The 13,727-nt window shown below is 40.7% G+C and overlaps 1 protein-coding gene across 1 annotated transcript in view; it reads left to right on the forward strand.

Annotated features, from left to right (window-relative positions):
- The window catches only part of ROS1 (ROS proto-oncogene 1, receptor tyrosine kinase), a 71,708-nt gene that overhangs the window by 39,320 nt on the left and 18,661 nt on the right, over positions 1 to 13,727 (forward strand). Inside the window, exons 30-38 of the mRNA XM_055714363.1 lie at positions 2,791 to 3,023; positions 5,870 to 6,046; positions 7,061 to 7,235; positions 7,717 to 7,834; positions 9,898 to 10,085; positions 10,721 to 10,810; positions 11,518 to 11,653; positions 12,064 to 12,226; positions 12,496 to 12,560. Coding sequence (XP_055570338.1) covers positions 2,791 to 3,023; positions 5,870 to 6,046; positions 7,061 to 7,235; positions 7,717 to 7,834; positions 9,898 to 10,085; positions 10,721 to 10,810; positions 11,518 to 11,653; positions 12,064 to 12,226; positions 12,496 to 12,560 — 1,345 coding nt within the window. The remainder of the gene's footprint in view (positions 1 to 2,790; positions 3,024 to 5,869; positions 6,047 to 7,060; positions 7,236 to 7,716; positions 7,835 to 9,897; positions 10,086 to 10,720; positions 10,811 to 11,517; positions 11,654 to 12,063; positions 12,227 to 12,495; positions 12,561 to 13,727) is intronic.

Consider the following 13,727-nt stretch of genomic DNA (forward strand, 5'->3'; position numbering starts at 1 on the left):
TCTATGTGTATGTGTGCACATGCACACTTGTAGCTGTCTTCATGAGGAGCTGCCTTTGTACTGCTCCTCAGATAATTTCCTCATCATTGGAGTAATGCCGCTGGACTCACTTGATGGAAACATGGAAAACTATAATGAGCTAGCTATTCCCTGTAGTACACATAGTACCTGCTTGCTCTTCTGTTGTGTCAGATTTGCTTTGCAACTGTGCTCTATTTATTGCACCTGGTGTCACCAACGAGGGTCAGCTTGGTCCACATAAATTCACCACTTGCAGAGCCATCAGGCATCTCTGATAACACCCAAGTCAGCAAGGCAGAACTGCAGCCAAGCCAACATGGCAGCCTGTTTGTGTTTTGCAGGAAAGACTGGGAAAATGGTACCTAGAGATGCTTGCTGGTGAACTCATAGTGATGTGGGAGTGCTATAGTCCCCACTCTCACTAGTTTTCCTGCCTGGATCTTGTCCTGCAGAATGGAAGTGGTCCTCCTTCAAGAGAGGATGAAGGACTGAAATTGAGAGGTGCAGAAGCACTTGGTCCTTGGGTATTTTCTCACTTAACCCAGCTACAGCACGGCTAGCTATAGCTGACATATAGCTGTGCAGATTGCACAACTATGTAGGTATTACTGTGACATGCAGTTGAGGTGCCACAGCAGGAGTCCTAAGGTTTCCCCTTCTTTCCCTTTACCTCTGCTGGGCTTTTGGCTGCTTCAGAAGATGCTGAAGCAACTGGAATTGAAATAAGCACAGCCACCACTGTGGTTTTTTCTTACGTGTCTCAATGTTTCTTTCCCTTACTTATCAACCGTGCCCAAGGAAACATTTTATTCAGAATAGCTGGCAACAAATATATGCCAAGGGGTCCTGAACCCTTTTGTTCTTCTCTTGGGGATGCAGCCTGTGGTTTCTGTAAAAGGCTCATCCGTCGAACATATAACCTCTCTTTAAGATGGACCTCTTTTCTTCTTTCAAATGAAAGTGGAGCAAGAGGTACAGGCACACTGTCACTCTTCTTTTGGGATCCAGACATACTATACTTTGGAAGTTCTCTTCCAACCATGCTATTTTATTTTTTTCTCTTAACAGTCAGATCTCTTGGCATCTGCAGCATCAAGGAAATAAGCTCTCATCCTGTGTGGATCTCTGAATATTATGAACATATTCCTAAGGACTCTATGGCAAAGAATAAGAAAAGCTAGCCTATGATCAGTAGATTTCAACTCTTTGCATGGGAATCCACATCTGTATTGTAAAATTTGTATGACACACTGATTGAATAAGATTGACTACTATTGGGATGTGGCAAGTATTCATACTGTTGCTTCTTTGTGTGGTGAATGGAACCATCCTGCAGCAACGTACAACCTTTCAGTGATGAAATGTAAAGGCAGCATATGAAATCGGAGACTGGGTTGCTCCACTGAAATGGAATTTTTCAGTCTCAAGTTAAAATGAAACATGAAACTCAGAACGGGCTTTCGAGTTGGGGCAAACCAAAACATCAGGATCAAAATAGAGTCCTAGACAAGAAAGAAAAAGTCAACCTAAAAATCACACCAGCCCCCAAACATTTTTAATATTTACTTGCATCAACACTGAGAGCTTTTCACAAATTGTTACCAAATTTCCAACCACCTCTAAACAGTATATGTGTCCTGGCACTTATGTTCTCAATTTCATGAATGTAACTGCTAGTTTAGATTGTAATCAGATGCTGCTAGAGCTTCTTGAACTATTTCACACCTCTCAAGCTGTGTGAATTCCTTTTGTCTTTCCCTCAATTTTGTAATGAAATTGAAGAAGTTTGGATTAATCTGTACTTTCCAACAAATACTAAGATAAAGGCAAGGAAAAAAACAGGAAGACAGCTTGGAAAAATTAATGCATTGCTCTTGCCACAGAGTGTCACTCTTACTCCACATGTCTTAGCTAGTGAAATGAGAAATTTGTCTTCACTAGTCTAGCTTCTGCACATTTCATTTAAATAATCTGCAGTGTTGTTACTAGGGCATAAATTATATCATATATACCCATCATTCTGATATGTTTGGAACACAGATAGTGTAATGACTTGTTAACTTTTTACTATCCGGGCAGTTCAATAGGAAAAAAAATAATATAGAGTTGGGACATGTTATATACTATTTCAAAGTCTGTGATCTCAAAGCTTCAAAGGAAGGGTTGATTTTTCCAGCACAATTAGTGAATAACCAGCTGGCATGAACATCAAACCAGCACCCCAGTTTCTTGCTTATACAGCTCAGGCCATGTATTTTTGAGCAAAATTGTAAATGATGGAAAACAATGCTTAGTTTTGTCTTTTCTTCCTTCCGACTTTTCTGTTCAATAAAGACTTTCCAATTGGAATAGTGCATGGGCACTGGTTCTAGTGTATATCCAAGTAAGTATCATATTAAACTCACATCATCTGAGACCCTTATTAGTAAACTAAGAGAGAACAGAAATTCAGTGATATGGCTATAAATGTAGAGGTATAGGACAGCCGTTGGAGATTTTTTGTCTGCTTGCATGGTAGAATAGCCAAGGAGATACTAAAAAAGTCCTCAAAATATTTTGAACCTGTCTGCAGCTGACTGACTGTACAGGAATATGAGTTTTACATGTGTAGAGTGTCAGTCCTATAAATAGATCATATTCATACACTTATAACCTTTTTTTCCTTCTTCAGTGATATTTCTTGACTTCTCTAAAAAGAAAGCAAACAAACAGGAAAACCTTTAGTAAGATTTGTACTTAAAAGTGGATTGGTTTTTCTTTCTGTTTCAGTACCAGAAGCAGTTGATTCCATTAAGACAGTGGTTTTGTCTGACACCACCATCAGTATATCTTGGAGTGAACCTCTGAAGCCAAATGGACCTCTAGAGTCCATCCGCTATCAAATCTCTGTCTATTTATTGCCTCCTGTCCCAGCAACTCCCTTGAGAAAAAGTGAATTTCCAAATGGGATTCTTTCCTGGTCTGTCAGTGGGCTCCAACCTGGAACAAACAATTTGTTCAAGGTATAGTAACAAGCCGTTTTACCTGTTTTTTCACTAACCTGCAAATCTTTAAGTTGCTCTTCTGTAAAGCTACATGTGTGGTTTGAAAATACAAGTTCAGATCTTGACAGACTTCTTTCAGTCCTTTAGTCTTAAGGAAAATTAAACATCACAGTTTATTCCTACAAGAGTTGCTCAGATTAAAACCTTAGAACTGAGATCTTTTCTATTTGGGAAACACATCACAGATCTCAAGAGTAAATAGGAGTTTCTGCTGCAATCCAGCTGTTACTACCCTGATACTTGATGCAATGTGCTAAGAGAGGGTCAACTGATGGGTACTCTCTATTCTCAAAGGAAGGTGCCTGGAACTGTGACTTACTCATGAAGGACTAGGTGAAGTGCAATAAATAGGGCTATGTGAGTGCAAATTGGTCATGGCCAAAAGATAAAGGCTTTTCTCAGGAAAGCAATGTATCTGAAACTTCCGTAAAAGGGAAACCTCTGTATATTATATCAAAGTCAGACTCAGCCATTTTGCCAGTTGTTGCTTTTCTTTTAATAAATAATTTTTCATTTAGGAAAAAAAATATTCTTAGTCCAATAAACCAGAATGGAATTAATAGTTGACCGATTCTGTCTTGCATCAGTCACATTTTAAATAAAAGTATATTATAAATTATATACGCAAGGTTTACAACAAGAACTGACCATTTAACAAATGCAGAGGACTAACAATGCAAGTAGGAGCCTGGCTATTTGGTGGTCTTTGAGGAAAATTTCTGTGGGCAAGAATATTGAAGGTGGTTACAAAACCCCTGATTTTGGATTTCATTGAAATATGATGCTGTCAGTGCTATAGAGTAGTAGTTTCTTCCACTGTCCAGGCAAGTCGTAGACAGAGGAAGATCTAGATTCTCAACTACCTTATTGAAACAGGAAATTTATAGAAATAGGAAGTTTAATCATAGGTCAGCCCCAGGACAGATTGCAGAAACAGCAGAATGGGATATCCATCCATCAGCTGCTGCAATTCATCTGGACTCCCACATTGGCACTGCACAAGTAATTTGGTGGCTTGTATAGTTCTGCTGGGCTATGAACGGTCAGAATAGAGAGGCAGACACATCAGCCCTGCTGCCCCCCCCAGCTGTCACAGACTCAGGCAGCAAGGCCTTTTGGAAAGCCAAGGCAATAGGGGGAGGACCATCCTGAAGCAGAGTCTGTATTATCTGCCTGCACACATGTCATTGCTGTAAGAATGAGCAGAAAAGAGTAACTTAACATGGAGACAAAATCAAGAAGGTGGGGGAACCAAAGGAGTTGAAAGTACTAAGGACTAAAAATGTGTTTGGGAAGGCTCTGTCAGTATGCTGAAGAAGGAGACAAAAGGAAGAACAGGTTGCAGTATCTAGTGCTTTTCTTTTTCTTTAGTTTTTAGGAACAGAGGATCTGTGACTAGATATTTAATGCAACTGCATGAAACCAAAGGTAGCACAACAGATCAGGAGAAGGAAAGATCAGGTTATGTATATTTGTCAGCAGCATCTGATGGCCTTAAACTACATAAGGAGATGGTTAAAAAGTCTGTGAATGTTCACAATTAGCTTCTGTAACTTTTGGAAGAGAGTAAGTCCCATAAAACTAGCAAAAAAAAGTCACACAACTTCAAAAAGGAAAGAATAGACCACTCTGTAAGTTCAGTACCCAAACTTATTTTAAGGGCATATACAGTTTTACCAGGACTATATTAGGACATATCTAGATATTATTCAGATTATATTATGACAAATGGTAAACAGTTGGTATACAAGCATGTAGAGGATAACAGAGGAATAAAAACGTCCAGGATGGATTTGTAAGAATAAAACATACTGTTTCTCCCTTTACAGATGAAAGGTTAAAAGGAAAACAGTAAATGATGTATCTGGACATCAGGGCTATCACCAGATTGATTTTCAAAAGCAACCAAGTAAACATGTCTGCAGAACGCACACTGGGTACATCATAAATACAGTCAAAGGGTGTTTTTTGAAGTTCGTGCATGGGCTGGGAGAACATTTGGCTGATGGCTAGAGGGGATCTATTCTGGTCTTAATTTGGTTTTGTACCTACGTTAATGATTTGGATGGTATAGTGGGGAATACCTATATACACATGTCACAACGCTCTCCAAACAAGCCAGCTGCAGCAAGGTCTTTTACCATCACATACCAACATACTCTTCATGCCAGTCCCTCTGCTGCCGTCTCCTCATCTCTCCTCACCCAGAGCACACATTCTCTCTGCTTCTTCCTCGGCTGCTCTCTTCATTGGCTCTCAACCACTTAACAAAACCAGCCACAGCTGCACCTTATCTACATCGGCCAACCCACCGCCCCTGAAGCCAGCCCACAGCTGTATATTATCAATGATAATTAACCCAGCTTCATTCCTCTACATACACACCTACCTATAAGTATGTAAGTATGTATTGGTCATATTTGATTGTGGTATAGTGGAAGGCAGTGTAGTAAGGCACCTCTTTGTCTTGTGTTTTTGTGATTCTAAAACACTGCCTAGCATGTGGTGTGACATCTGCATGTCTGTGTAAGAGTGTGCGGCATTAAGAAAGGTCTAGAAAGAGAAGAGTTTTAGTAGAGTGATGAAACAACAAACTAAGGAAAGTCACTGAGGAGCGGGACTCTAAGCCATGAAGTTCCAGCCTGCAGATGTGTAATGCTGAAGATGTAATCTTTCTACACCTATATCTATATTGCCTGAATATTGTCTTGTTCAAAAACAGCTGGTTTTCCAAACACTTTGAGTTATTAAAGCCAACTTTCCAACTGATATGGTACTGTATTGTTCATCCATTTCCTTACTAGGTTCTTGCTTTTCATCCTGACGAGAACTGGTTTTCTGAAAGTGTCTCTGTTACTGCAAAAACTTTTGAGACTCCACCTGCACCTGTCAACATAGTCCCCAGAAATACCAGTTTCCAGCTAGAATGGAAACCTCCTCTGCACGTCAATGAAACCAGCTTCTGGTTTGAGCTGTGTAAGGTAAAAATACCCCTTACTTTTTTTCCACATCAAAGCAAATTTAACCCACTCTGTCCTGGTGTGCAGAGACAGGGTGGCAGGGTGTATATGAAGAGTCTCAGTGGAAAATTTAGGCATGGTGACATCAGTCTTAGTGGCTCAAAAGGGGCAGGATGGAGGCAGTGTTTGCCAGGAACAAGGGGGAGTACAGCTGTAGCATTTAATACTCTGTAGTGCCAAAGGACATCCTGGATGACCCCACCAGAATTCCTCCCGGGTCTCCTGTTTCAGTGGAGTCTTTTCTCACTGCCCTCCTCCAGTCTGGCTTGTAGCTACAAATTCTGTGTCTGCCCTGCCCAAGAAAGAGAAGAAAAGAGTTTTCAGCATTAAATACTAGCTACAACCTAGTATCTGAATTTTATTTTCCTGTGATAGAAGACAGGAGTAAATGCTGGAGCCAAAAAAATGCCCAGTAGTGCAGACTGTGTAAGTGCTGCAGTGACAGCAGCATGGATGGAAGCTTCGGATTGTAATGCCTGGACCACTGGACACAGAAAATGTCATGTGCTAAACTGGATCACATAGATTCCTTAATATAGATAATTGGATTCATTAGGCCTACACCAAACATTTCCCTGCCCTGAAACAAATGTCATAGCACAATTCTACCAAACCACCTCCTTTCAATCGCATCATGGCAAGCTGAATGCATGGGAACATCACAGTAATCCAGAAATACAAGCTGTACAGAGATAAGCAACAGGAAGGCTCCTTTTGGCTGTGTAAAGGGGTCACTTAATCTGTTGTCCTTTGTGGCTGCCAAGACTTATAAGTCTTCTGAAAACAAATTAAAAACGTAGGTTTTGTGTCCTTGGTCTCCAAGAGGACAAAATGCTGTGATTGAACCAGCATGTGCATAATCTGTCCCTGATGATATTAAAAAGTGGCAAAGTAGTTAATCTACCCAGGAACAGAATGGTGAGACACTTTAAGCAGAGCAAGAAAGCTGACCATGATAATATTTTATTTTTCTAGTGGCAAACAACAAGTGACTGGTTTTCTCCTGCAAGCACTACATGTACAGCAGATCTTGTTTACACGTGCAATCTCACAGGAACTCTTCCTGCAACCAACTACTTTGTAAGAGTAACAGTAGTTTATGTTACAGGAGTGAAAAGCACTTCCTCTTCAACAAGCTTTAAAACCACAGGTAAGCACTTAATGTAGGGTAACAAGATTTTAAGACTATTTTCAGGATGTGAATATTCAAATACAATATTTTGTAAAATTTAGCAGGCAATTTTCTTATACTAAGAGCCAGTAGTTGTGTGTGTTTGAAAAATAAATAGCACAATACCATATTTGCAAAAGTAATAGGGAGAAAGAAATGAGATTCACTTCCAAGTGGAGCAGAAGAAAGAGTGAGGGAAACTGAAACGAAATGCCTATATGCATGTGTACTCATAACTACTAGTGAAAGGGTATATGTGAATGAAAATTTTGAAATTTGTTCATTGCAAAGAGAAGGCCAAAGATTCATTCTTCGTGGGAATTTCTGATGTAGGTCTTCCACCTTTCTGTATGTCTAAACACCCATGGTGCACATCTAAGTTTTTCTCTGTGCCTGTTAGACCTTTGTCTTGCTTTAAACACATTCTATGGGTTCTGTTTCTTCCCTCATTTGTCCTAAGCTGGTGTTCCTGGTAAGCCAGGAGTTCCAATAAGAGCAGAAGATGCTAAAAACTCTGTACAGTGGGAAAAGGCTGATGACAATGGAAGCAACCTGACCTACTACATCTTAGAAAGCAGGTAAGCTATGCATGCAGACGCTTCTCACAGGGAGCAGCCCAGAACAAATCCCTGTCTGCAGGGACTTTCCATTGGGCTCTGATGGGAACAGTGAAATATCTATGATGCAAATGGCCCTTCTCATGGGATGTCTTTCTTGGGTAAACTAAGTAGCTATCATTTCCAGAAATTCCTGTAAAACTTAGAAGAAAATACACATTAATGAGTATTCCAGACCATTTATTTGGATGTATGTTAGTGAATTAGAAGAAGATCTGGAGATATTTTCAAATCACAGATTTCAAGCATGCAGTATGTATTTCTGGCTAAAATATATGTAGAAATATCCTAGTGTTCGGAGGACTTTTGAAAAATCATTATAAAGTTGCCAGAAAAAAATCGTAAGGTACTCCCACCGACATGGGATGACTACATAATTTTTAAAGTGCTCTGTCATCACATACAGATTGCCTAGACTATACATGTCACACTCACTAAGCATCTGTACAGTGCCAATTCACCCTTACCCCTGCACTGGCATTGGAAGGCCTGAATGGACAGGTCAGAGTACATTGCTGTGTGCAGTGACTTTGAAATTTCTCATTTTGTGACCATGACTCTGGAGGGGTCTGTTTCAGGCAGTTAGTGCATGGCTTGATTAATGCATTATCTAAAAATGAGGAGAGTCCATCTTCTGAGATATTCCTATGACATTGTTTGAAATCAGGATTGGTGGAGGGAAGCAATTTTTTAAACTCAGCTATTACTCCTTTTTCCTCAGTTAAGTCTGTCTTTATGAAAGCTAAAGGCTGACAGCACTGTGGAGCTGGGCATACTTTACCTGTATAAGTTTTCACCCAGACATATTTTCCTGGTGCTGTAAGCTTCCTCCATACAGTCCTGTGAGCGTACAGCAGCACTGACCTGTATGCTATGAGACCACAATAATTTTGATATGCCGACAGCCAGTTTGTACCTGGGTTGCTCTGGATGACTAAAGAAAGGACAGTCCCTTGGCCTGTGCCAGGGTTGTGCATTAGCCACTGTGTTCTCCAGGGTCCAGCTTCTTATTCATCTCCAGAATCACAATGCATTAGTGAGGTGAGGTTTTTAAAATAAAATAAGCTTTTCTACTGCAGTCTGACTCTGCATATGCTGATGTTTTTGACTGAATTTCACTTTGAGCCTCATGGTCCTTTTATACCAGATAGAAAAATGTTAGGTCAGTTGCATAGCGTTCTAAAAAATATTTACATAGCCCTTTGAAACAACCCCTGTTTTTCATACAGCTCTGGTAGGGACATGTACACACCAAGGACATGAACACAGTTTTTCCATGTCTTTCTGGTTTAGAAGAGTTTGACCTTTTTTCTGCGTTAAAGAATGTTGGGAGAATGATCGACGTGCTTATGAAGGTCATTTCACGTGAAATATTAGTGTCTTGTGTGACATGAAATGATATTTCAGATATGGCCTTTCAAGTTTAAATACATGGTCCTCTTTTGGTTGGTGAATAATCAGCTCTGAATTTATTGTGAGCCATCAATCTCAGTCCAATGGGGAAAGGAAGAAATATACCCAGCAGTCAGCAGATGCTACGGGAAACTGGCTAGCTAAAGAATTGGGTCTTCACTGCCAATGACCTGCTTCCTGTTTAGCTTGTGAAATCTGATGCACAAGAGCCACTGAATTACTCTGGGCCCAGGAAAGCGAAAACCTCTGACAGGACACAAAAATAAATGTTTTTTTTTTTCTTCTGAAAGCTAAATAAGAAAGTTTTGAAATCTTGGCTGTGAGGTGTATGTTGAAACGGGTGAAGGAGTGCTGGAGCTTTTTGTGTCTAAAAGGTTCTAGCATTCAATGTCCAATGCCAAGCTAAAGCTGTGTGATTCCTAACATTGCTGAAGTGGCATGGTACAATTTTCTGCTCCCTATCCAAAATCCCACAACCAGATTGAGCTTTCATGCAGGCAGAGAGGTGTTGTGAAGGCTGTGGAACTGAAGTGAAGAAAGCGGGGGGAAGCAGTCAACTGCCCACCCTGTGTTAGTGACATAGCGGTGTTATTTTGCTGTGCCTGTTGCAGGAAGCAGTCTGACAACACCAGCAAAGTCAAGTCCTCATGGGAGGTGGTTTACAATGGCTCCTGTGCCAGTGTTTGCACATGGAAGGCTGAGAACTTAGAAGGAACTTTCCAGTTCAGAGCAGCAGCTGCAAATGTGCTGGGACTTGGTGAATACAGTGACACAAGCAAGGATATAATTTTGGGTGAAGGTATATCTTGTACTTTCTTACTATGTTAATCAAGCTTTTTATTCAGAATAATTATAGCAATTTATGAAAAGACCTGCTGTTTTAATAATGATGTTGCTGCACACAAGTAAAGTAATGTGTCTAAGAGGTAATAAACAGTGACATTTATATGGTGACCCCAGCTGCAGGTGCTTATCCAGACTCTTTTGTATGGAACAGTAGACCCGAAATTTGCTTCTGTGCATTCATACCGGTTTGTCTCTGTGGCCCTGCACTGTGCATTATGGTATGAATCTTGAAATAAAGGCAAGCTCCCACACTGGGTAAGGATGTGAGGTTTACTTTTTGCCTTCAGCCAGAACATTAGACCTACACTCTATGGGTGTTTTTGAAAATCCCACCTTGAGTGGATCAAACAATTCAGCATTTTCTCTGTCCGTGTACACAGTAGGTCATCACCACAGGAATGGCCAAGAGCTGGGGGAGGAGGATTACTCGGACGAAATGCAGACATCTACATACAGCCTACAAGAGAGCTTTGGGCAGAGGAAGACATTTACACATCAGGCAGCTCGAGGGTTCTAGTTTGCTCAGCTCCGTAGGATTGATATAATTTGTATACTGTCATTGATCAATTCTCCTCTTCTATTTAACAGATACTATGATCTCCCCAAACACCATCATTGCCATTGCTGCTATGATCGGAGTTGTGCTGGGCTTGACTGTGGTGATGCTATTTGGTTTTGGTAACTGGCTGAGTTTTTTGCATATCCTTGGTTTGCCAAGTCTCAGTAATCACAGTTCAGATGGCAGGAGATGATAGGCCTCTGGGTTTAAGGAAATGCTGAAGAGTCCCCAGGGTGGGAGCTGGCAGGACTTTGCATATTTTCATCCTTTGAGGCTCTAGAGATGGCTGGTTATGTTTTCAGTGTCAAGGACAGGATATTCACTCCATCCTCAGGCATTTCTCCCTGTGCAGGGAGAGCACAGGAATGCTGAAGAAACTGACATTCCTGTGTATCCTTATAAGAACTTGTACCTTGTAATTCTCAAGTTACGTACTTTGCTTATTCACCAAAGGGTTCCTTTTTCCCCCCCTCTTAAACTTTGTCCCTAAAGAAAGGATGTAGAGATTACCCTGAGATGTAGCTGTCTATGTGATGGTCCTGCCCTCTCACTCCTTATCTTCTCCCTGGGATACGTCAGCAGCCCTTCGAACTTGGGTCTTGCCACATACAGAAGTGAATGCTTGACTGATTTGTCAGTTGTAGAAGCAGTTCTCTGTGTTTTGTGGGAAAAACATGGTGGCCAGATGGAAATCTCTTGCTTACACAAGCTGCTGGGTGTGGGGGGGAGGCATCAGTTTAACAGAATAACAAGGAACCTGTAGCCTTTCAGCCTGCTTGCGATGGTCTCAGAGTGAAGTATCTGACGGTCTGCTTTTCTGTTCCAGTATGGCACCAAAGAGGGAAATCCAGAAAACAAGCCTTGCCTAGACAGACGGTATTTATCAAGGAAGATAAAGAATTAGCTCAACTCAGAGGGACAGCTGAGACAGTGGGACTAGCCAATGCCTGTTATGCTGTAAGGTATGTCCTTGGGGCAAATGCATTTTCAGGACAAAAGCATCTTAGAAGGCTTCCCTGGACTGGTTTTCATCAATGCACTCATCCCTGACACCTCAAGGTGGACTTAAGGGCTGCATCTGCGCTGCAGGGCAGGTCTGCTCTGAAGTCCACCCTGCCATGCTGGCTCTCTGCGCCCTGGCTTGCATTGCCCCAGCTCACCCTGCATGCTAACGCTGGCAAGAAACACAAGTGCGCAGGGAAGGAAGAGGACCTGGTGTTTTCCAATAGCTTCCAAAACATCCAGGCTTCACCCAAGCTCTCCTTAAATGTACCTGATAAGACAAATAGTAACAGATTCTTTTAAGGAAGAATTTTAATAACATTTCAACCATTCTTAGTATGAACAAGTGACCAGCGTTGCTGTTTTCTAGCACTCTTCCGTCTCAAGCAGAGATTGAATCATTGCCAGCCTTCCCTCGGCACAAACTGAACTTGCAAAAATTGTTAGGAAGTGGAGCATTTGGAGAGGTGTATGAAGGGACTGTAGTAGATATCGTGGCAGATGGAAGTGGAGAATCCAAAGTAGCAGTCAAGGTAATTACAGCTATTTCTCTGGCAACAGAATGGGATGGGCAGAGAGATTTGGCTCAGAAGTTATACCACAGAAACAGGTGCTGACAGAGTTGGGTATTTCCTTGCAGTATTTCTTGCAAGTCAGTTAAAGCTGAGCCTATCTCCTTGTAATGATTGCTGGAAAATAATGTGTATTTAAGGTCATGTCTATGTCTGATCGCTTTAGTTAAGCTATGTGATCATGGTGATGGTGACCTAAGTGTTTTACACTTTTCCTTTCTGTTGAATAGACTTTGAAGAAGGGTGCGACAGACCACGAGAAGAGTGAATTCTTGAAGGAGGCACACTTAATGAGGTAGGGACAGCTCTGCCACTGGGCACTGTTTGAAGCCACTAGCATGTGAGGGTGATGGCCTTCAAGAGGAATGAAAGCAACACTTCCCTCTAAGCAAATTACTGTGGTATTTTTGAGGTGTTCTCCTGTTTCTGCTAAAAAAATAAATTAATCCCTATGAATCTTATGAAAATAAAGCTATACATCTGGTTAACAAAATTTAAGATACAGAGCGCCGGTTCAGTATGCTCACATCATGGATTTATTTGTGTTTGGACTGATGTATTTCAGTATCTTTGCTCCCCTAAAAATAAGTTACCTGTAAAAGACAATTGGGCATCACTTGGCTAATCTCATTTTCCCAGATATATCAAAACAAGCTGATACCTTGAAGTTTCAATTTACTGTAGAAACTGTTTTTAAAAAATGTGCATACTTACCACTAGAGGCTGCCACATACCTCTTCTATCGAGGTAGACTTTAACAATGCATCTCTCACCGGTACCGGTGTGAGGATTTCACAGAAAGGTCTGTGTGTCAGCTAGAAATCTGGTTTTCCAGAGTCTCCACAGAAACAAGTAGAAGTTCAGCTGGTAACATGAGACTGAGAGTGTGCTTTTGGTTTCAGATGCACTTCTGCACTTCTCCGACTTTTATTTCACGAGTGCAGGATTAGAATCATCTTTTGAAAAATGAAGGATTTTATATCCTGTACAGAAAACATAGTGTTATTAAATTTGAAATTGATTTTCACAGCATTCTTTTTTTGTGTTTACATATTTTTTTTAAAATATCTTGCATTTTTTACCTAACTTTTTCTACACTTTATACATTGAACGAGGTAAGAAGCTTGTGAAAACCAAAATGGAACCATGTAATTAAAGTGTAAATTGATGAAAAAGAGTAAGTGTTGTGCATAAACTTCCTACAATCTCTCTTCAGTCTACCTAGCAGTCATAAACCCAGTTAAGGTCTCTTTTCTGTGAAGTATGGAAATTATATGTAACCATGGTTAGTCTCTGAAGCTTTCCCAGTTCTGCTTTCTTGTTGTAGCTAATAATCCAAAACCAGAATTACTGGAAAAATATATAATTGGAAATTCTTATGTTTAAATGTAAACAATGATGTGGGTCCATATATATCCACTAATACAATGAGACATAGAAATAAAGAGAATAGAAAAGTTTA

Source organism: Falco cherrug, chromosome 6 (assembly GCF_023634085.1).
Source record: "Falco cherrug isolate bFalChe1 chromosome 6, bFalChe1.pri, whole genome shotgun sequence".
In the NCBI taxonomy this organism is placed as follows: domain Eukaryota; kingdom Metazoa; phylum Chordata; class Aves; order Falconiformes; family Falconidae; genus Falco; species Falco cherrug.